Source organism: Spea bombifrons, chromosome 4 (genome assembly GCF_027358695.1).
Source record: "Spea bombifrons isolate aSpeBom1 chromosome 4, aSpeBom1.2.pri, whole genome shotgun sequence".
NCBI classification, from domain to species: Eukaryota; Metazoa; Chordata; class Amphibia; order Anura; family Pelobatidae; genus Spea; species Spea bombifrons.
In genome coordinates, this window is record NC_071090.1 from 16,623,586 (window position 1) to 16,648,041 (window position 24,456).

The 24,456-nt window shown below is 41.2% G+C and overlaps 1 protein-coding gene across 3 annotated transcripts in view; it reads right to left on the bottom strand.

Moving 5' to 3' along the window:
• Nucleotides 1–24,456, bottom strand: part of P4HA2 (prolyl 4-hydroxylase subunit alpha 2) — a 142,371-nt gene that overhangs the window by 23,141 nt on the left and 94,774 nt on the right. The window contains exons 11-14 of one of the 3 annotated variants that reach the window (XM_053465322.1): nucleotides 16,794–16,847; nucleotides 7,374–7,433; nucleotides 7,239–7,304; nucleotides 237–305 (exon numbers count right to left, since the gene is read on the bottom strand). In XM_053465322.1, coding sequence (XP_053321297.1) covers nucleotides 237–305; nucleotides 7,239–7,304; nucleotides 7,374–7,433; nucleotides 16,794–16,847 — 249 coding nt within the window. The remainder of the gene's footprint in view (nucleotides 1–236; nucleotides 306–7,238; nucleotides 7,305–7,373; nucleotides 7,434–16,793; nucleotides 16,848–24,456) is intronic. The other 2 variants (XM_053465324.1, XM_053465325.1) reach the window with 2 other exon arrangements.

Sequence of the window (24,456 nt, forward strand, 5' to 3'; positions counted from 1 at the left end):
ACAGTATCAGCATATATTATTTCTTTAATACAAGGCCTTACATCAGGTCTAACATAAAAAGACATAGCCTGCATCTTTTCTATTTACTATGTCCCTCCTACTTTTAAATTTACCGCCCAAGTTGTCCTAACTCAAGCAGACACCCCTGATATTGTAAGTTAAAAAAACTGAGATACCATCTTACAAATGCAACAGGGAAATTATTAGAAATGTTCCACAGTAAATTAAACACTTACTTTTTTAGGCCATATTGCTGCACCAAAATCTGGAAATACTGTAGCACCTCCAGCTTCTACATCGCTCATCTAGGGAAAGCAAAAACACATTACCCTAAATTCTTATGTACAAAATTAGGCTAATAACACACATTTTAAAAGGTTATTTTTTAGAAAGCCTCTGAACCAAAAAAGCTTATTTATGCAAACATGCAGAAACACAGGCCAGAATAATGAAGACAGATTTGTGGAGAAATAGAAGTGTTTCTGCACAAATCTGTCTTCATTATTCTGGCCTCCCGGTGCCAGGGACACGGAAGTGGTGGGCAGAGATGGTAGGGAGACATTGAGAAAGAGAGTGAAACAGAGTGAAGGAGAATGAGAGATAATGTCAACGAGAAATTGTGCGAAATTGTATGAAATTCAAACAATATTTCAGAGCTCTTTGTAGTACATAAGTAGTACATACAATCAATACTTAACTTATTATATAATTTGGGGAATCCAAGAACATGAAAAATAAAACACAATAATGTAGCGTAATATATATAATATAGATATGAGGTACTGAGAAACATACAAAATGCACACTCCCTCTAACTAGAGCAGCCTATAAACCTTCCCACACAACATCCAAGGATATAATAATCAATAGACTACCTCAAACTGTATAACAAAAAAAAAAATACCCCTCCTCTTATATATAATTAGACCTCAAATAAGACTAAGATCTAGATCCCGCGCAGCACTGCAGGGGACCTGGATCCCCCTCTCGCGGCCAGTGGACGTCTGCACGATGCGCTCAGGCAACCTCCGCTGCTGGCACTTTGAAGGAGCGCCTGCATGATATGACCTTCCGGTGCTCCACCACAGAAGCCCCAGGCAAGTCCCGGCCAGCAGCAGCGAAGGTTGTCTACGTGCATAGCGCAGACGTTCACCGGCTGCCAGAGAGGAGGATCACCCGCAGCACTGCAGGAGACCTGGATCCTCCTTTCTGGCAGCTGGTGAACCTATGTGCAATGCGCGCAACCTCCGCTGCAACCAGACACTTCCGCCAGGGATTCTATGATGGAGCGCCGGCGTGACCTTCAGGTGCTCAGTCATAGAAGCCCCGCGTAGCAGCGAAGGTTGTCTGCGTGCACTGTGCAGACGCCCACCGACTGCCCACACTTGAGACCATAGAGTCTGGAGCATGGGGGACATTTCTAGGGATGCAACGGTAAGTCTGGGAGGCATATAGGGGGTATAAGGCATATCAGGGGGCAGATTAGTTAGTGAGGATTAGGGAACACTGTACCTGTATTCAGAAAAAATGATTGAAACATAGTGTACCCAAACATTTGATGGTAGCAATCTGAAAGAATTAACATTTATGCCAACAGCAAAAATTAATAAATAAATGTGATGTGATGAACCTGTGACGATGATGTCATGAACAAGGAAGTGGTCTGATGCATTTATATACCGTATTTGCTTGATTATAAGACAACCTCCCAAAATCTAAATATTAATTAAGGAAAAAAAGAAAAAAGCCTAAATATAAGACTACCCTATAGGAAAAAAGTTTAATTAGGAAATATTAATTCATGTAAACTATTTTTTCATATTTAATAAAAGCTATGATTGAGAAAAATGTATTTTTTTAATTTCCTTCTATTTGCCTACCAGCCCCCCAGTTATGCACATCTGCCCCCAGAAATGCCTTATACCCCCTATATGCCACTCTGCCCCATGATGTGCCTTTTAACCCTCTATATGCCACTCTGCCTCCAGAAATGCCTTATACCCTTCTATATGCCACTGTGCCCCATGATATGCCTTTTAACTGCCTATATGCCCCTCTGCCCCATGATATGCCTTATACCCCTCTATATGGCATATGGTTTAGTTTAGAAAAACGGCACCTCAGAGGGGATATGATAACATTATATAAATATATTTGGGGCCAATACAAACCATTGTGTGGAATTCTGTTCATAAACAGGACTATGAACAGGACACGTGGTCATGCGTTTAGACTGGAAGAAAGGAGATTTAGTCTAAAGCAGAGGAAAGGGTTTTTTACAGTAAGGACAATAAGGATGTGGAATTCTCTGCCTGCAGAGGTAGTTTTATCGGAGTCTGTACAGACGTTTAAACAACAACTGGATGGATACTTGGAAAAACATAATATTTGGGGATATAATCTTTAATTATGGAGAAACAGCTTATTGATCCAAGGAGAAATCTGACTGCCATTTTGGGGTCAAGAAGGAATTTTTTCCCTGGTTAGTGCAAAATTGGAAAGAGCCAAACTGGGTTTTTTTTTTGCCTTCTTTTGGAGCAACAGAAACAAATTAACAGATATAGGAAAAGCTGAACTTGATGGACACTTGGCTTTTTTTCAGCCTATATACAGTGGGGCAAAAAAGTATTTAGTCAGCCACCAATTGTGCAAGTTCTCCCACTTACAAAGATGACATAGGCCTGTAATTTTCACCAACTTCAACTTCAACTATGAGAGACAGAATGAGACAACAAAGTCCATAAATCACATTGTCTGATTTTTAAAGAATTTATTTGCAAATTATGGTGGAAAATAAGTATTTGGTCAAGAAAAAAAGTTAATATCAGTACTTTGTTATATACCCTTTGTTGGCAATGACAGAGGTCAAACGTTTTCTGTAAATCTTCACAAGGTTTTCACACACTGTTGCTGGTATTTTGGACCATTCCTCCATGCAGATCTCCTCTAGAGCAGTGATGTTTTGGGGCTGTCGCTGGGCAACACAGACTTTCAACTCCCTCCAAAGGTTTTCTATGGGGTTGAGATCTGGAGACTGGCTAGGCCACTCCAGGACCTTGAAATGCTTCTTACGAAGCCACTCCTTCATTGCCCGGGCGGTGTGTTTGGAATCATTGTCATGCTGAAAGACCCAGCCACGTTTCATCTTCGATGCCCTTGCTGATTTCACTAAAAATCTCACGATACATGGCCCCATTCATTCTTTCCTTTACACGGATCAGTCGTCCTGGTCCCTTTGCAGAAAAACAGCCCCAAAGCATGATGTTTCCACCCCCATGCTTCACCGTAGGTATGGTGTTCTTTGGATGCAACTCAGCATTCTTTCTCCTCCAAACACAACGAGTTGAGTTTCTAACAAAAAGTTCTACCTTGGTTTCATCTGACCATATGACATTCGCCCAATCCTCTTCTGGATCATCCAAATGCTCTCTAGCAAACTTCAGACGGGCCAGGACATGTACTGTCTTAAGCAGGGGGACACATCTGGCACTGCATGATTTGAGGCCCTGGCGGCGTAGTGTGTTACTGATGGTAGCCTGTGTTACTTTGGTCCCAGCTCTCTGCAGGTCATTCACTTGGTCCCCCTGTGTGGCTCTGGGATTTTTGCTCACCGTTTTTGTGATCATTTTGACACCACGGGGTGAGATCTTGCGTGCAGCCCCAGATCCAGCGAGATTATCAGTGGTCCTGTGTGTCTTCCATTTTCGAATAATGGCTCCCACAGTTGATTTCTTCACACCAAGCTGTTTGTCTATTGCAGATTCAGTCTTCACAGCCTGGTGCAGGTCTACAATTTTGTTTCTGGTGTCCTTCGACAGCTCTTTGGTCTTGGCCATAGTGGGGTTTGGAGTGTCACTGTTTTAGGTTGTGGACAGGTGTCTTTTATACTGATAACAAGTTCAAACAGGTGGGAGAATTTGCACAATTGGTGGCTGACTAAATACTTTTTTGCCCCACTGTAACTATGTAACTATGTAACCCCATCCATGCTATCACACACACACTCATTCACAAACATTTAAATACTCATTCATTCCCTTAATCACGCATACTTGCTCATAAACCCTCCCCCACCCCTTACCTGAACCGCAGATCTCTCACTCGCAGACTTCTGCAGAGGCCCACTTCTTCCCTCTGCAAATTCTCTTGTCCCGCCCCCAGAAGAAGAAGGAGGGGCAGTGTCATGTGACGACTCTGCCGGGTTCCTGTTCTCACGCTGCTCGTGACCAAAGCACCGGTAAGCAGCCTGGCCCCAGCAGACATTTTTTTCAGCGATTTGAGGTCTGATTAGAAGACGACCTTGATTATAAGACGAGGGGTATTTTTCAAAGCATTTGCTCAAAAAAAACCTTGACTTATAATCGAGCAAATACGGTATTCCCCTGGATTAAATGAGCAATTATAGACCTTGAGACAGCCCCTGATTATTATTGCGTGTGAGGAGATTTAAAGACAACATCTGATGCAGTGTGGCTGGACGTCCAGGGACTGTTGTTTCCATTGGCAGCTCTTATACAGAAGTGAAGCAATTATGGACCAATTGGGATTGATTTGATCTGATGCTCTTTACTTATAATGTAAGAGTTTTGTATTGTTGTCATTGTTTTGTATGCTAATAGTTTCCTGCCTATTCTCCTATTTTGCTTTTTTTTTTGGAGTTAGACAATTTATTATTCACCCTATACAATATATAAATCACCCTATGAGGTGAAGTTTTCCTTAAAGCACAGATACTTTAAATGGCTGACCTATATGCATGCTAATTGTTAATGTTTCTCACTACCTCATATCTATATTACATATATTACACTATAATACTGTTAATTGTGGGTTTTTTTCATGTTCTTGGATTCCCAGAAAGTATTGATTTCATGTATTACTTACAGTTGCAATCAAAATTATTCTACCCTCATTGTAAATCAGGCTAATTGTCAAGATTTACAGAATTTCAGTGGTTTGCAATGGAAAAATAAAAAAAAAGCAATTGAAATAGCTCAACGCAATAAATGCTTCGAGTGGTTCAACTAGAAACGCAACTTACGACTTCTCCAGTCTCAAAAATCCCTCATAAATGCAAAAATTTGCAAAACAGAAGTTGTCTCAAGGGCTTCATTAGTTGCAACAAGTGTGCTTGAGCTAGAACGCATGAAATACTTGCACAGCCCAGGGGTTTGTTGAGTGTCATGTTGGACTGCATGTTAGAAATAAGGCTAATGCAAAAGAATGGTCCAAAAAGTTAACAGAATATATCATTGCCTTTCACAAACACGGCACAGGATACAAAAAGATAGCAAAGGTAGGTTGAGAAAAACTTGAGTGACTGCAGAAAAACTTGGTCGCAACAGGCACTGTAGGCAATGAAAAAGAACACTCTGTTAAGCACGGTTGTTGCTCAGTGATGCTTTAGGGCTGCTTTGCATCCTCTGGCACTGAGAACCTGCAGCATGTGAAAGGCAAGATGGATTTATTGAAGTATCAGAAAAACCATGGAAAAAGCGGAAGCTTGGACCTTCCAACAAGACAATGATCCCAAGCATACCTCAATTTCCACCAAGGCTTAGTTGCATAAGAAATCCTGGCCATCACAGTCAGCTCATAGAAAATCTGTGGTGGGATTTGAAGAAGGTGGTTGCAGCATGCAAACCCAAGAATCTTACTGAACTGGAGGCCATTGTTCATGAGGAATGGGCTATGATTTGACATGAAGGGGTTGGATAATTTTGAGACTAGAGAAGTCATTATAAACTGCATTTTCATTTGAATTTGGGGGAAACCACTTTAAGTATTCATCGTGTAGAGCTATTGCAATTACCGTATTTGCTCGATTATAAGACAAGATTTTTTCAGAGCAAATGCTCTGAAAAATAACCATCGTCTTATTTTCGAGGTTGTCTTCCAATCAGACCTCCGATAGAGGTCTGACTACAAGACTAAGATCCAGATCACCCGCAGCGCTGCAGGGGACCTGGATCCTCCTCTCTGGCAGCCGGTGGAGGTCTGTGCGATGCATCCTCCGCTACTGCCGGCACTTCCTCCGGGGGCTTATATGACTGAGCACCGGCGTCACATGACCTTTTGGTGCTCCACTATAGAAGCCCCGGCAGAAGTGCCAGCAGCAGCTGATGTTGTCTGTGCGCATCCCGCAGCTGGTGAACGTTTGAGGGTTGCGCACAGACAACCTCCGCTGCTGCCGGCACCTCTGCCAGGGCTTCTATGACGGAGCACCGGCATGACATGACCTTCCGGTGCTCAGTCATAAAAACCCCCGGCGAAAGAACCGACCAGCAGCAGCGGAGGTTTTCTGTGCACATCGCACAGACCTCCACCGGCTCCACCAGGGAATCTGAAGCACGGGGGACAAGTCTAGGGATGCATCGGTAAGTCGGGGCATGTGGAGGTATAATGGTTTTCTGGAGGCAGAGTGGCATATGGGGGGTGTATATGGACTATCTGGGGCACAGAGTGGCAAATAGGGGGTTAAAATGCATATCAGGGTGGCAGAGTGGCATATAGGGGGTGTATAAGGAATATCTGGGGGCAGAGTGGCAAATAGGGGGTTAAAAGGCATGTCAGGGAGGCAGAGTGGCATATAGTGGGTTAAAAGGCATATGTGGGGCAGAAGGCATACGGGGGGCAGAGTCATAAATAAAAGGAAATAAAAACAAAAACAATTTCTCAATCATAGTTTTTTTTAAATATGAAAACATATGTGAATTAATATTTACTAGTAAAACGTTTTTCTTATAAGGTAGTCTTATATTCAGGCCTTTTCTTTTTTTGAAAATTAATATTAAAATTTTAGCGGGGTTGTCTTCTAATCAGGGTTGTCTTATAAATGAGCAAATACAGTACGTTTGTTTTACATGTGTTTATTGCAAACAGCTGAAAGTCTGTAAATTTAGAAAAAAAAACTTGATTTGCAATGGGGATTGAATAATTATTTTTGCAACTGTATATGCCCTTTTTTTAAATGCAATGCAATGTGGGATTGGGAATGTTGTCACAACCTACTTGGTGCCAAGAAACGTCTACAGTACAAATTATCTTTAATACATAGCATGGAACATGGAAAACAAAAATTGCAGTTCAATAAACATCTGGCAAACATACATCTTTGTTCACAAAAAAAAACAAAAAAGTCCCTTCCACCATTATTCTGCTGGTGATCCCACAATGCAGATTTAGTTTGTTTTTCCACACAATCTGCCACCTTTGCAGATTGGCCTTGCCATACTTACGTAGTTTAAAAAGGTTGCCACACGATTCCCAGTGCCTAAAAGCTTGAAAGCATCTGGTTCCTCTTTCTATAAAATTAGAGATGAGAATGAACTGCAAACCAGAAGGGGTGATGGGGCAGATTCAATGGTACTTACATAGTTAAGATAGGTTGCAAGTCTATTTCCTTCCGATTTGAGATTGAGGTCAAAGGGACGCTGCAACAGATAATAACTTTAACCGAAATTCAGGAAGCGCAAAGCATGATACACTAGCATTTTTGAAGGGAAATCTTAAAGTGTCTTTGAACAAGCAGAGCAAAACACATGCAACAAATACTGCTTAAAACATAGTATTTGGTCTAATGTTTTGGGACTATAAAAACATCACCTTATACACCACAATAATTAGATTGGTTTTGTTAGCTGCCTCTTTACATGGCATATGGTATTTTTAATTCACAGGATTGACGCTGGATATACAAAATTATGCCTGGTATGTGTGATGTATATGGTGTGATGGAGACCCGTACTCTGACTGAGTGGCTCCGCCGTAGAAATCTTCCTTGCTGTTAAAAGCTCAAATGCTCAAGGAAATAACCCTTTGTGGTCACCCAAGCACTAGTCGAGACTTAGTGTAGGGTGCAAACAGAACTAAGTTTATTGTGAACAGCACAGACATCTATAAACACAACATAAATGGATCAGGAGTATAATCCTAACTACCAGCCCAGCATCTCCATACAGTTCTATGGTCAGTAATGCCCACCCGAAAAAGGGTAGCGACCCTTTGTCGGGTGGGCATTACTGATCCCGAGGAAGAAGTGTCAATGGCGGGGTACCAATGGAGAGCTCACGGTCCAAGAATGTTATGTTCCAAAATGCAACTTAATCAGACCTCATGACCCCAGTTTTTACCCCACAAAATGAAACACACTGCAGGCTAAATATTAATATTATATGGTCTGTATTGGAGTAAGCTGACAAGACAGGTAAATGGAACACAGGACTGCTCTTGACTGGCAACAGGGCTGAAACGCCCTCGGACAGGGCACACAGCTGGAAAGCCCTCGGACGGCAGGGCGTCCTCAGGGTAGGGCACCGGACACATGGCAGGGCACACCACAGGGAGCCCTTAGGCACAGCACACGTAGCAGGCAAGCCGTGTCAGAACCAGAAAGCCGAATCAATGCCGAACTGGAATCCAGGAGCATGGGGAGTAAAAGAGCCAAATCAGGAACCAAGGAACAAGGTCAAAAGCAAGCCGGGTCACAACGGGTAAATTAGAGATGCTGCTAGCAGAACAGGGCCAGGAAGAAGGCAGATATACTGCAATGCAAAGGCCCAGAATGGAGGAATCAGCAGGTATTTAACCCCTTAAGGACCAGGCTGTTTTTTTTTACCTTTTGTACCCTTTCCAAAGCTGGTCATTCTGCCCCATGTGCTATTTTCGGGTATCTTTGAAGCTGGCCAATGCAATTTATCCCATCAAACCATATGTTTTTGAAAACTAGACACTCCAGGGTATTTCAAATGCTGGTATTTTACCCCTTTCCATGCACTAATTCTACTACCACCCTTTGTGGTAGTAATTTATTTTGGGTTTTTTTTATCACTTTCAAACAAGACCCCTATATGTGTTCAGTAACATCTCCCGAGTACAGTGATACCCCCCATGTATGGGTTTGTCGTGTTGTTTGGGAGGTAAAACGCCACATTTAGGAAGTGCCAATTTTTTTACTTGGAACTTTTACACCTGGTCCTTCTGCCCTCATGTCCTAGTAGGGCCATCTTTGAAGCCGGCTAATTCAATTTACCCCATCAAACCATAAATTTTTGATATCTGCCCTAGACCGGAAATAGTGATAAAATATCCACCCTTAATACCACCCACAATGAACTATAATGATATAAGACAATTTATAAATGGGGTGCCTTGGTCCCCCAAGCGAATTAGACTAAGAACCCACACAATATACTTTAACACAATCATTATGTGATCTCAAATTACTAATAAAATGGTCTAATCAGGTAACGCGAGTCTTTACCAGACAAAGGCAGAACTTAATAAAGGAATATTTATTATGAACAAAAAAATAATCACACTGCATACCAAAAAAGATGATAAACAGATTATTTACACCAAACAGATAAAAATAAAAAGTAAGCACACAGACCAATTTTCTATCATTAAATTTATACTTTTTCTAGTTCATCTCGAGTTTCCAAGCCGGCCCAGAAGTGGTATAAGCGGAGGGAAGGTGTACCTATGGGAACCATAAGTGACCTCCCCCTTGTGTGGTGGAACCATATAAGTCAAAATAACTCATTTTCATTTTGTTCTCCCTCCTCTTGCATTTATGAATTTCTTGTAAATTATGAAGTCCATAGATATGTCACACTTGCTACTTATGACTGAATACCACAGACTTCACAATTTCTTCCAAACTGCTTGCGTTGTACTAGCCACATTTGTATTCTTTTTGTGGGGTGTTTTCCCTGTTCTAGATATGCACAAAAGGAGGTATGAATATGAATCTATGGGTTATTATTGATGTATGTGTTGGATATGACCATGGAAGAAATGGTTTTCCTGACTGCTAGTGGTCACTCAGCATATCAAAAGAATCCACTATCTATGAGGGGATAAAGGCATATAATGGATTACTCAGCAAGTAGACGTAGAGGCACCTCCTCTGTAACATTTCACACCTTGCAGAGGGCCCTGGTTGGAGTCCCAGCTTCAAAAGACAAATTCATCTTATAAGACCTTTTGGCATGGTCTTATGCCTATACAATTGAATTAACCCCTCTCATGCTGAAATTGGCCATACCATCTCTACCAGGTAGAAAGTCCATGTATGCATCACACAACTTGGCGTCACAGTGTGTGCAGCAACATATCCAGAGTACAGTGATACCACCCATGCATGGGTTTGTCTGGTGTTAGGGGGCTAAAAGGCCACATCCTGACAGCGCGGTAGCCGGGCCAGAGTTCCATAGCCGTGGATGGGTAAACCCTGGACCTAAACATGGGTAATAAAGCCAAGGTTCCCAAATGAGCTCCTTCGCCATAACCACCTCTGAGTGTTGCCCACCATAAGCATTGTATAACCCCAAAAGATGGACGTGGTGGGACAACGGATTTCCGCAGCAACGCTTGTCGACAGGCATTGCTGCGATTTCTAGCCACCGTACATAAATTTCTGGCTAGGTCTCGGTCATGCACCAAGTGGAGGGGAGGGGAATCCTAGTAGCACAAGGGGAACAAAAGGGCCATAAGCCCTTTATCTTTGGGAAAGTTGGTGAATATACTCGTTTGGCTGAAGGTGTAAGACATAGGTATGGAGGTGCAATACATGAAAACAGGAATGGGGCACACATTACATATGGGACAAACAGATGGGCTGTCACATATGGTATTTGTAAATAACAAGAATGTTCAGCATGTTGAACATTTAAAATGGGACTTGTCATCTGCAGCTTCAATAGTGCAGAGTATTATTTTTATGAAGGTAAGCATATAAAGGAAACTATTTTTGGAGTTCCCATGTTTGAAGATAACACAGGCTAGACACTCTTTACCTATATATTGCATTCATGCTCCTCCCAGGTCCAATGCCCCCTTTTTAGGGATATATTTGCTTCTGTAAATCAGAACTTGTTAAGGCAGGCCTTTACTGGGTCTCACATTGTTTACCGGCCTGGAAGTTGTTAAGTTTATATGGAATTAATGTAGAGCTGCGCAAGATGTAATATGCTTGGCTTGGCATTTTGCAGTTGCATTTAACTTGGACACACAAGCGAATCCTGAGCTGGGGCGAATCTCCTAAGTGACATCTCTAAGTGAGGAGTTACAAGCAAAGAAGGAGAGTATATTTATATCTATTGCAAGGGGAGCACTGTGTTTTGTTTGTTTGTGGTATTCAGAGTAAAGATGTCCTCCATGTTTGACAATGCGGTCAGGTGTACATCTTGCTCAATGTATGCAATCCTTGATCAGCGCTTCAAGGGTGCATATTGCTGTGCGAGATGTGTGCAGGTTGCTCATTTGGAAGCACAAATCCTGAGTCTAGAGGAGCCACTGGCAACACTGAGATCTATTGACAACTTGGAGAGGAGTCTGCTGCTCACTGAGCAAGCTCTCTCGCGGGTAGAGGTGGGGGAGGATAGCGGGATGGAGGTACAGGACAGTCAGGCAGCTAGCTGGGTTACAGTTAGAAGGCGGGGTAGGGGGAAAAGCGCCAGGGAGGCTAGTCCTGATCTAGCACACCCCAACAAGTTTGCCCGGATGGCAGATGAGGGGGATGTTAGTTCAGAGTTAGCAGTACTGCAGCAAGTCACTGCCTCTGACCTCCAGAGCGGTGTCTGCTCCAGTAAGGAGGGAAGGAGGAGCACAGGGCAGGCCAGACAGGTGCTGGTAGTAGGGGACTCTATTATTAGGGGGACAGACAGGGCGATCTGTCACAAAGACCGGGATCGCCGAACAGTGTGTTGTCTGCCTGGCGCTCGAGTTCGGCACATCGCGGATCGGGTTGACAGATTACTGGGAGGGGCTGGAGAAGACCCAGCTGTCATGGTGCACATTGGCACCAATGACAAAGTAAGAGGTAGGCGGAGTGTCCTTAAAAATGATTTCAGGGACTTAGGTAGCAAGCTCAAGGCAAGGACCTCCAAGGTAGTATTTTCTGAAATATTACCTGTACCACGTGCCACACCAGAGAGGCAGCGGGAGATTAGGGAGCTAAACAAGTGGCTCAGAAGCTGGTGTAGGAAGGAGGGGTTTGGGTTCATGGAGAACTGGGCCGACTTCTCTGTCGGATACAGGCTCTATGGTAGGGACGGGCTGCACCTCAATGGGGAGGGTGCAGCTGTGCTCGGGGAGAAGATGGCCAGAAGGGTGGAGGAGTGTTTAAACTAGGGAAAGGGGGAGAGGGAAACTACAATATAGAAGGGGAAGATAGTATAGATAGAGAGCTGGGGCTTATAAATGTACCTGGGGGTGGAGCGGAGGGAGGGGTTAGAATAGTTAATAGGGATAGGCTTCATAGGAGAAAAAACCATACACCTCTAAATTGGTGTAAAGAAGTCTGACCAATAAAACTGGCGAACTGGAGTTAATAATGTCTGTAGAAAATTATGACATAGTGGGTATAACAGAGACATGGTTGGATGATAGCTATGACTGGGCGGTTAACATACAGGGTTATAGTCTATTTAGGAAGGATCGAAAAAAATGAAAAGGGGGAGGAGTTTGCCTTTATGTAAAGTCCAGCCTAAAGGCCACACTGCGGGAGAATATATGTGAGGGAAATGATGATGTGGAGTCATTATGGGTAGAAATATATGGAAAGAAAAATAATAAAATACTGATCGGGGTTTGCTATAAGCCCCAAATATAATTGAAGCAGCAGAAGATCAATTATTAAAGCAAATAAACAAGGCAGCAAATCACAATGAGGTGGTTATTATGGGGGACTTTAACTATCCCGACATAAACTGGGAAACCGAGACCTGTGAATCTCATAAAGGAAACTGGTTTCTGACTATAAGTAAAGATAATTATCTGTCCCAAATGGTACAGGACCCAACCAGAGGGGGCGCTCTACTGGACTTAATATTAACCAACGGACCTGACAGAGTAACTAATGTGCAGGTCAGAGGGCACCTAGGAAATAGTGATCACAATATAATACATTATAACTTGTCGTTCAATAAGGGAACTCTTAGAGGAGCCACAAGAACTATGAACTTTAGGAAGGCAAAGTTTGATCAACTAAGAGAAGCCCTTAACACTGTAAATTGGGAAAATGTCCTCAAAAACAAAAGCACAGACACTAAATGGGAGATTTTTAAAAATATCTTAAATTCTCACTGTGAAAAGTACATACCGTATGGGAATAAAAGAGTCAGGAACAAGAGAAAACCAATGTGGATAAATAAAAATGTAAAGGTGGCAATAAATGGCAAAAAAAGGCATTTAAGCTACTAAAACAGGAAGGCAGTGAGGAAGCACTAAGAAGCTATCGGGAAAAAAATAAAATATGTAAAAATCAGATAAAAGCAGCAAAAGTGGAGACAGAAAGACTCATTGCCAAAGAGAGTAAAACAAACCCCAAAATGTTCTTTAACTATATAAATAGTAAAAAGGTTAAAAATGAAAGCGTTGGCCCCTTAAAAAGTAATGAGGGAGAAGTTATAGACGGGGATCAGGAAAAAGCTAATCTATTAAATATATTCTTCTCTGCTGTATTCACAGAGGAAAATGAAATGCCAGGTAATATACAGCAGGATGAGATAAATGCCCCAGTACATGTCGCCTGTCTAACCCAGGAAGAAGTGCAGTGCCGCCTAAAAAAAATTAAGATAGACAAATCACCAGGTCCAGATGGCATTCACCCCCGAGTTCTAAGGGAGTTAAGTAATGTAATAGACAGACCCCTATTTCTAATATTCAAGGACTCTATAGTGACAGGGTCTGTTCCCCAGGACTGGCGCATAGCAAATGTTGTGCCAATATTCAAAAAGGGGACAAAAGGTGACCCGGGGAATTATAGGCCTGTTAGTTTAACTTCTGTTGTATGTAAACTGTTTGAGTCTTTCCTAAGAGATGCTATTTTGGAGAATCTCAATGAAAATAAATGTATGACTCCATATCAGCATGGGTTTACAAGGGATCGGTCCTGTCAAACTAACCTGATCAGCTTTTATGAGGAGGTGAGCTCAAGACTGGATCGGGGTGAATCGCTGGATGTCGTATATCTTGATTTTTCCAAAGCGTTTGATACGGTGCCACATAAAAGGCTGGTACATAAAATGAGAATGCTTGGGCTGGGGCAGAATGTGTGTATGTGGGTAAGTAACTGGCTCAGTGATAGGAAACAGAGGGTGGTTATTAATGGTACATACTCTGAGTGGGTGACTGTTACTAGTGGGGTACCACAGGGGTCAGTTTTGGGTCCTATTCTTTTTAATATATTTATTAATGACCTTGTAGAGGGATTGCATAGTAAAGTATCAATCTTTGCAGACGATACTAAGCTCTGTAACGTGGTTAACACAATAGAGGACAGTGCACGATTACAAATGGATCTGCATAGGTTGGAGGCTTGGGCTGGGATGTGGCAGATGAGGTTCAACACAGATAAATGTAAGGTTATGCACATGGGGAAGAAAAATCCAGGCTGGGAATATGTATTAAATGGGAAAACACTGGGGACGACTGACATGGAAAAGGACTTAGGAGTCTTGGTTAACAGTAAATTTACCTGTAGCGACCAGTGTCAGGCAGCTGCTGCTAAGGCAAATAAAATCATGGGGTGCATCAAAGGGGGCATAGATGCCCACGACAAGGAAATAATTCTACCATTGTACAAGTCACTAGTCAGACCACACATGGACTACTGTGTACAGTACTGGGCACCAGTGTACAAGAAAGATATAGTGGAGCTGGAGAGGGTTCAAAGACGGGCAACCAGAGTAATAAGGGGAATGGAAGGACTACAGTACCCAGAAAGATTATCAGAATTAGGGTTATTTAGTTTGGAAAAAAGACGGCTTAGGGGGGACTTAATAACTATGTATAAGTATATAAGGGGGCAGTACAGAGATCACTCCCAGGACCTATTTATACCCAGGACTGTATCTATAACAAGGGGACATCCTCTACGGCTGGAGGAAAGAAGGTGTCTACACCAGCACAGACGGGGGTTCTTTACAGTAAGAGCGGTGAGACTATGGAACTCTCTGCCAGAGGAAGTGGTAATGGTAAACTCAATAAAAGAGTTTAAAAGGAGCCTGGACGTGTTTCTTGAAAGCAATAATATTACAAGTTATGGATATTAGATTAATAGGGACAGAACGTTGATCCAGGGATTTATTCTGATTGCCATATTTGGAGTCAGGAAGGAATTTTCCCCCTGGTATGGGGCAATTGGCATCTGCTTCATAAGGGTTTTTTGCCTTCCTCTGGATCAACACAGTAGGGACACAATATGTATATAGGTTGAACTTGATGGACTTTGGTCTTTTTTCAACCTTATGAACTATGTTACTATGTTACTATGCCTGAAACATATGTAGTACTTTATACCTATACAAAAAGGTAGAACAAAAGGGGGCGGCTGGAAGTTTGCGTATCCGAAACACTGGGAAATTAGACCATGCTTAAAAGGCCTGAATCAGTTGATTGTGAAATAATAGGACTATCTTTTAAATTATTAGAACTATTATTACCATCTTTTATTTAGAGAGTGCCAAAAATGTATGCACTGCTTCTTACAATACATATATTGAAGGAGTATGACAAGACTAGAATTGACAGACTAAGATAAACTGATAGTTATTGACCTGCTCGTAACAACGAGCAACTGAGTCAGCTGTGGTCTGTGGGATCATTTTTTTAGTGCCATCTAATTAAATATGGCATTTTTTATTTTGCAAGCATACAATCAGATGTTTTCTTTACTGTACAATTTCCGTTTTAAATTCTGCAAATATTGTTCATAAAATATTGCTGCTTCAAGATTTTACTTGTCTTTGATAGATAAAATTACTGAGGCATGAGCAGACCATGTAGCACAAGATAACACGTCTTGCAGGATAGGACAATTAACTCTGAAAAAATATATCTATGCATGTGTATGAGTTATTCAAAACCCTCTAAATTAGAACTGGAAAATAAGAATTCACTTTTCTTAAAAATAATTAAAATCAACTAGCAAAATCGTGAGGATTATTATTTAAACCAAAAAAAAAGTTCTTATAAAGCCCCTTGATCAAATGGTGAAATTGTACCCTTTCTTAACTAGACATCTAACACCCTAAAACATATAGCTATTCCTATTAACCCCTTCAGGACCAGCGTTTGCGTACTGCGTCTTCCCTTGAAGACCGCAGTTTTATTTAAATATTTTAATTCCGTGCTCGTGATTCGCTTCAAATCGATCACGTGCACGGAATTGAGGGGGAGTGGTTGCTACGGATCGCTGGGGACACCCAGCAGTCAGTAGCAGCCGTCCCTCACGATCCCAGCGTTCATATCGACGCTGGATCGCGCATCATCGATGACGTACCAGGTACGTTCCGGTCTGGTGGTGACGTATGACCAGGAAGTACCAGGTACGTTCCGGTCTTGAAGGGGTTAAATATAGGTGCAGCTAAAAACAAAAACAATAAAACCCAACGTACGTTTCGTCAAGCAAATTGGCTTTGTCAGGGAAAAAAATAAAATGTCTTTTTATTGTAGGCACAATGGTATTTCTTTTACTTGTACAACAGATACCATATAGCATAATTTTACAATTTTCATTATGAGTGGGAATTTAGCAGATGTTATTCAACAGAAGCCTAATGGAATTATTAAATTTTTTGGAGTTAGGAATAATAGCAAAAAAAGAATGGTAAGAAATGTATACCACACCATAGTGGTTAACAGGGTATATAAATGATTTGTGTGTCATTGAGTCCTACTTAGGACAGATATTTTATTAATACAAAAACAACGTTTGTTCCTTGAATAATAATAATGAACAATAAAAAAAATCATAATAAACAAATGTCTACAATATACATACTTACCCTTGAAAAGTCAAAGTGTGGTTCATATTGACCGCCCATTCCATAGTTCGCCACCTGTTAATACAACACAGTCAAAGAAGCTTGGTAAACTTTATGGCATGTTGCTAATAATAGATGGTATATTCTATATTATGCTATTCAATAATATACTCATCATGACTCAGATATTCACTTGAAAACCACACAGGACAGATGCAGGCACAATGCAGTTACTGTATAAAAGGAAAAAAAGCTGTTTTCCTGGCAAAGCGCCATTCCAGCAGGACAAATGGTTAGCCCATGCCCCTATGCAAAATACAGGTAGGTCCACTGACCCTACAGCAACTATATCATCAGCAATCTTACATATCTGACAAAGCTTCTATATTATGGGATCTACAAACCAAGTTTCCAAAGCTCCATGCAGAATATTGAACAATATCATCTGGGTCTGGCTACTTGCACCATAGCAAGTAGCCATCTTTAGGATGTTGAGACCAGCTGCTGACCTCGTTAAATGGTTATAATATGGAAATCCTACCCTGGAAGGAAACCTTATGCTGTTTTTGACAGGTTTCTGGCTGAGAAAGTCGGCAAAATATTGACGAGATAAAGGAAGCACTGGAAGTGGATCATGAATCAGAAGAGGAGCCTTTACTGCCAAAATAAAATGTGTTATAGGCTTGTCAGCCAGATGAATGTTACAGTCAGAAAACTCCTCCTCTGGAGATTATCCTCTGGATCAACATGTTAAAAATTGCCCTTTATCTGAAGAAAGACCATCCACCTGCTGATGGCTAGCTAGAAATCTTAATCTCTTAAAATACCGGTCCTCAATCCTCAAGGGACAGTTGGTTTAATGAGAGATAAAATGTCAGCCTGAGGAGGTGAAAGAGAGATAGTCAGGCTTGCCACCCAGAAAGGCTGTATTGTATCAGCCATCACAATGAGAAGGTTTATGGGAATGCTTCCCAGAGCGGGAGTGTGAGTTCTTTCTGGAGGACTAAGTACATATCAGAGATGTACTGTTCCTCCAACAAAGTACACACCAGGAAAAAATCCTAATTGTTTTACCTGCGGATTGAGAAGCACCAGAAAATGGATCTAGACAAACTACAAACAAAATTTCTGAAAAAAGAAAATGCTAAAACAACTCTCCCATAATTAGCACAAAAGGAAAGAAAGAAACTTACCACCAAGCACAAGTACCAAGGAGACTAAAATCCTTAAAGGAAACAGCACCAGAAAAGAAACAAGAGATAGCTCAGTTTTAAAGTAGAAAAAATGATGCCTAAAAAAGGTCAGAATTTAAGTACCAATCAGAAACCAGTGACACGATGATGTAATTCATTACTAGGAAGCCAAGGTAAAAGAAGGCCATAAGCAAAGGGTGCTCAAGATGTCAGAACCATCTTAAAACTCCAAAGAAATCCAAGAATACTGTCAACAACGAAGGAATTCGTAACCACAGAAAGCAGTGAGCTATCAGGAAGAAAAATGCAACTAGGGTCCAGAAGAGAGACATGCAGAGCCTGCTCACCTTAAGGTAAGTGAGTAAAGCTTACCCTCCTAATGCCAGGAGGAGAGGTGGGTCCTCAAGGAGGCTCCATCCCATTCGAGATGTGTGTTAACGGCTTCCAGACAGGGACTGCCAAGCCAAAGTTGAAAACCCCCTGTTAGAGTATCTTCTTCTTTAATGTTTTCCTATCCTCAGCTGAGAGAGGAGGAGCTGCACATTTGTCATGCTGCCATGTATACCCAGGAAAACAGGTTAAGAGCCCTTGATTTACAGTTAGATATTAATTCTTCTTTATTAAATAATACAATTAGACATTTCAAAAATGCTTCATTGCTTCATTTATATACTGGATTCACCATCATTTTGTGATGGAAATAACTGCCTGTTTTCAAAAAAATAAAAAAACAGCTCACATTTTATTTAGAAAGCCTAGTTTTAGAAAGGAAATTATATGGCTGAATAGGTTCAAGAGAAGAAATCTTATTGGGCCAACAAAACTCCCAGGGTGTTAGAGCAATCTTCATCACATGGCATGGCATACTAAAAAACAGTTAAACTGTCTGCCACTACTATAAAGAAGAGACCACTAATGTTCCAAAAGCATAATATATACCTCTACATCTTTTTTCAATGTTGGCCTAGTTCTAGCACAGACACTCCTTCATATTCCCACTTTTTACCTTCCATATATGGACAAAATTTCAAGATACATGCACACTTTTAATTATATAGCACTGGCAATATACAGTGCAGTTCAATACACAGTGAAAGTAACCTTACCCATTAACCACTTGATGACAATTGACATTCCGGGCACATCATGGGTTGAATGAGCTTAGAAAGGTTTCTTCACTCAAATGATGTTGCTGCAATGCCTTAAAACACAACAAAATGTATGGGCCCCTTGTGAGGAGCGATCACATAATCTATTGAAAGATTCCTTGCAGTAATTCAGCCATAGTTTATGGAATTTTTGCATTGTACTTCAAATATGAACTTACAGCTTCTGGTATATGTCACTGTCAAACACCAGACGATGTTTTCAGCAACGGCTCCTGAGTACAGTGATACCACTCAGGCATAGGTTTGTCGAGTTGTTTGGCTAAAAGGCCACATTTTGGAGGTGCGCATTTTTCAATTTGTATGGTAATTAAATTGTTTGGGTAATTAAATTAAACAAATAAAATACTACCATTGGAAATACTCTGGGGTGTCTATTTAAAAAAAGCATGGTTTGATGGGGTTAAATTGAATTGGCAGCTGAGAAATAGTTCTCAAATAGGACACTGGCGCAGGATAATCAGATGTCAAAATGTTGTGTAGAAAAACTAAAATGTGTGTCCCAAACATGGCCTTTTAGCCCCAAAACAACCTGAAAAGTCTATGTGGTATCACTGCATTTAGAAGATGTTGATGAACACATATTAGGGGGGTTGTTTCTTCGTAACCCTTTCAGAAAATGTGTACCTGAAAAACAATCTGTGTGGGTTGTCTACTTTTGAAAATACGTACATGTGGGCGATCATTGAGGTATTTAGGACAGATATCAGTGTTACAATGTCACTAATTTTGGAAAAAAATTGAAACAATTCTATTTTGAAACTGCAAAACGCTACTTGTATTTGTTTATCTTTAACTTGCAAAAAAGCAAACATTCTAAACTATTATGATATTAGATGTTTTTGTCACGGAACTGGGTCCATACAGACGACTGTAATGACCCAGAGTGCCCAAAGATTGTGTTCAGGAGTTATTGTGCAGTAGCGGAGTCGGAGAGGGCCTGGGCATCTAGGGTTGTGCAGCCACATACCAGTGCCCTGACATAGCAGCGGATGTTGTCCAGAACAAAACTAAGTGATATCCTGCAGGCACCCTGGAGCAGGCATGAGACATAGCAATAGAATCATGTGTAGGATGCTGCAGGCTGGGAGTATGAAAGCTAAGCAGAGTATATAGCAGAAACATAACAAGCAAGGAAGACAGAGCAAGGAACAGGGATACAGGACATACCTGGTACAGAACACAACTAAGGACAGGGAACTGGGCAAGGAACACAGGGAATGGAGTGAGGAGCCGAGATCCTCAGACGCATCGCCTGTAAGCAAGGATAGGATATGTTAACTGGGACATGGGGAGTGGAGAGAGGAACCAAGGTCCTCAGATGATTCAGGGAAAAGAGGGCAAAGGCACATTAAAAGACTGACACATAAATACAGGACTAGCCTAGGAATATGATAACAATTGGAGATTCAGTCACATCATATGACCATAGTATGCTTAGCCCACCACTATGCCAAAGTACTCCAATATACGGTGGGTCCTAGCGCTAAACCCTGCCTACTGAATTACTAATATGCTGAAGCTAAGAGCGGGACAGGAACAAAGTATCAGAAGTAAACGGCAGAGCACAAGGAAATCCAGGAAAGGATTACAGTGTAAAAGATTCTAACACATTTAACATCTCTTCTAACCCCAATAATATAAAAGGACCATATGTAATTATTGGTATAGGCAATAGTCAAAGATATGTAACCAGTGGTCATAAATAAATGATCATTAAGATATATTAATAGGTTTCAATGATAGGGAAAAGAGTTTCCCTGACCTTAAATATGAAATGAAGGATTTGCTGAACAGACATTCTATAGATAGGATAGTAACTTGTTAATGCATGGTATAGTTGTAACTGTAAAAGGGCATTACATTATGCTTACAGTGACCACCTAAAATAGGGTTTAGACGTGTAAGGACCTTAGTAAGCATGTTTGAACACCCAATCAGGTAAGGACCAATAGACTGAAATCATTATCCAAACCACATATAAGCTAGGCATTTGTAAGACATGAGAGAGGCGTGGGAGGAGAGGTTGAGGGGAGATGTACTTGCCATCCACGGACTCTTCACGTCCCGAACACTCCCTCCCTACCTCCTCAGGAATGCATAGGGCAGATGCCATCAAAATTCCCCTCCAAGGTTTTGTAAGACTTATCTTGTATTATTTTTGTTATCTACTTTTTATATTCTTCTTCTATTTTTGTTCGTATTAAATGTTTTACACCTTTGTTTGCATCTAAGTGACTCTGCCTATTTTTGACGCACATACATATATATGCGTTTTCCAATTATTTGAAGTTTGTGTTGGCCCTATATTTTTATTACATATCTGGTGTGCCAGCCTTCCGTATTTTTTCCTGACCTTTGCCCTCCAGCTTGCTCAGGGGGAAGGGCAGATATTTCTGTAAACTTTTTTGCAAACCGTCGGGAGAAAATTAAGAAAAGGACCGTTGAGAATACAGACTTCCAGACTTTAATGGAACAGCAGACGCAAGAAAGCCATACAGCGTGAAGCAACAGCCACTCAAGGAGAGATCACTAAACAGGGTAAGTCATGGATTTTATAAAAACTTATGCTAACAAAAGTAATATAACTTTTCAATTTGATAATTGTCCTACTAATGCACAGTTATGGGCTAGTTTGTACAAACAATGTGAGCTAGAGAATATGAAAATAGATAACAAATTGTTTTGTATTGATAAACTTAAGAAGAAACTGCAAAATGTCCTAAGTATGTTTAAAACATTTAATGAATTGATTGTGGAAGATTTACAGCCTAGACAAAGTATTTGCATGATCAACAAAGTTATACCAGAATCTAACCCTGATGACAGTACTGACGACTTTAACAGCTGTCCTGACTGTTTTGTTTTAGCTCAGCAATTAGAGAACTTGGAGAGGGATATGGACAGACAAACTAATGACTGTCCCAAGCCACAAACTAATCCTACTAATTCTGAACAAGTTGATGCTACTAACCAAAGGATAAGTAGACCAAATGTCAGTTGTTACCATTGTGGTAAGAAAGGACATTTGAAGTGGCAGTGTAGACAACTTCTTAAAAATAGAAATTTTGTCCCCAGAACACAAAATTTTGGGAAAGAGAATGGGCTGGTGCCAACAGTTTCATCAGGTATTGGCAAAAGTGTTTTCAAAATTCTCAAGGCAAGATTGTATTCTACAGTAGGTTGATGATATCTTGTTGGCAACAGAGAGTAGAGGGGAACACCTCACCTTGCTAGCAGAATCGTTTGATCTGTTGTACGAGTCAGGATTGAAATTAAATCCAAGGAAGGTCCAACTGCTGAAACAAGAGGTTCAGTACTTGGGAGTTTTGATAAGTCCAGGCCAGAGACGTCCTTTGCAGGAAAGAGTAGCAACAGTAGCAGCTTTGCCTGTACCTACAACTTTCAAAGCTTTAAGACAATTCCTGGGACTTGTAAATTTTTCTAGAGACTTCATAGAGGGCTTTGCTGAGAAAGCTAAACCCTTATATGACTTACTAAAAAGTACTGATGATGACAATTCATTTGGTCCATGGGGAGATGAGCAGCAGAAAGCGTTTGAACAACTAAAACTTGATTTACAGAGAGCACCAGCTTTGACAACTGTGTATCCATCTAAGCCTTTTGCTTTACAAGTTCATACCTCAGAGACGGCTGTCCAGGGCCGGCCTTTGGGGTGTGCGACCTGTGCGACCGCACAGGGCGCCACACTCCAGGGGGCGCCGCCGCAGGGTCCGCCGCCGCCGCTCAGAGAGCAGAAATTGAAGCTGTTAAAACAGTATTGGAAATTAACGAGAAAGAAAACAATGATCCTTTGGTAATCTATAGCGATAGTTCATATGTCGTACGTTCACTAACAGACTACTTACCAGCGTGGAAAAAACGAGGTTTTGTGGATTCATCTAACAAAATATGAAGTCATGTTGATACATTGCAGACTATCTGTGAGCTTGCTTCTAAAAATCCTAACCGATGCTATTGTCAAGGTACCAGGCCATAGCAGAGGAACTAGTGATCTAGCTTTGGTAAATGAGAAAGCAGAATCTTTAGCAAAGGAAGCAACTTTGATAGGAGAGATAGTGATGGAACTAGAACCATTGGAAGTACTAACAGTAAAGAGTAAGGAAGCAAATCTACCTTCATTCATCGATGAACAGATGAAAGATCCGTTGATTGTGGAATGTAAGAATAAAATAACACCTCCCTTTGTTTGTGAAAATGAAGTGGTGTGTTATGAGATGCAAGGTAATTTACTTCCAGTTGTGCCTAAACACTTGCAGACGGAATTCACCTGCTGTAATCATGAAAGCTTAGGTCATGTGGGTCAGCAAAAGTTGCTGGAAATCCTCAAAGAGAAGTTTTATTGGGACAAAATGGAGGACTCTGTACAAAATGTTGTTCAGTCATGTCTCATTTGTGCTCAAGTAAACCCCAGGGCTAAAGGACAAAAGCCTCCGCTTCTAAGAATTGAACCTGCAGACGGTCCGTGGTCTACATTCCAGATTGACTACATAGGTCCCCTACCTTCAGGTAAACAAGGTCTCAGGTACGCATTGGTTGTGGTAGATGTATTTTCTAAGTGGGTAGAACTGTTGCCTGTCAGGAAAGATGATGCTTTGTCTACGGCAAAAGCATTAGTGAATCATGTTTTTTGTACTTGGAGAATCCCAAGGATGATTTCTTCTGACAGAGAAAGCCATTTTACTGGCAAAGTCATGCAGGCTGTTTGTGCGATCCTGGGGGTACGTCAACAATTCCATGTCCCATACCATCCTCAGTCCGCAGGTATTGTAGAAAGAATTTCTAGAATTGCAAAAATATTACTTGATAAAGGAAATAGTTGGGTTGATGCAGTACCTCTGGTATTAATGAGTATTAGGGGAACAAGCTCCTCAACTACCCAGTATACACCTTTTGAATTAATTACAGGAAGGAAAATGCCATTGATTTTTCCTCATGAACCGTTTTGTCTATTCCACAGAAAGATGCCATCGCAAGAACTAAGTGGTTACAGGTACTTCAGGATAATTTAAAAACAATCCTTCCTCACGCAGCATCTAGAATGCAGCGTATGATACTGCCTCACTCTTCTAAATTTGTGAGAGGAGCATCAGTAATGATTAAGACTTTTAGGAAGGCGGGACCTTGGGAAAGCAATTGGGAAGGGCCGTTTTAAATAATTGACACAATGGGTCAAGTTATGATCCTTGTTCAAAGAACAGAAAAGACAGTGAAAAATACCCGTAGGCAGCAGAAGGTGTGGGTACATGTTGACCAGTGTAAATTGTATGTTTCTAACTAAATTATGTTCTTGCAGGAACACAG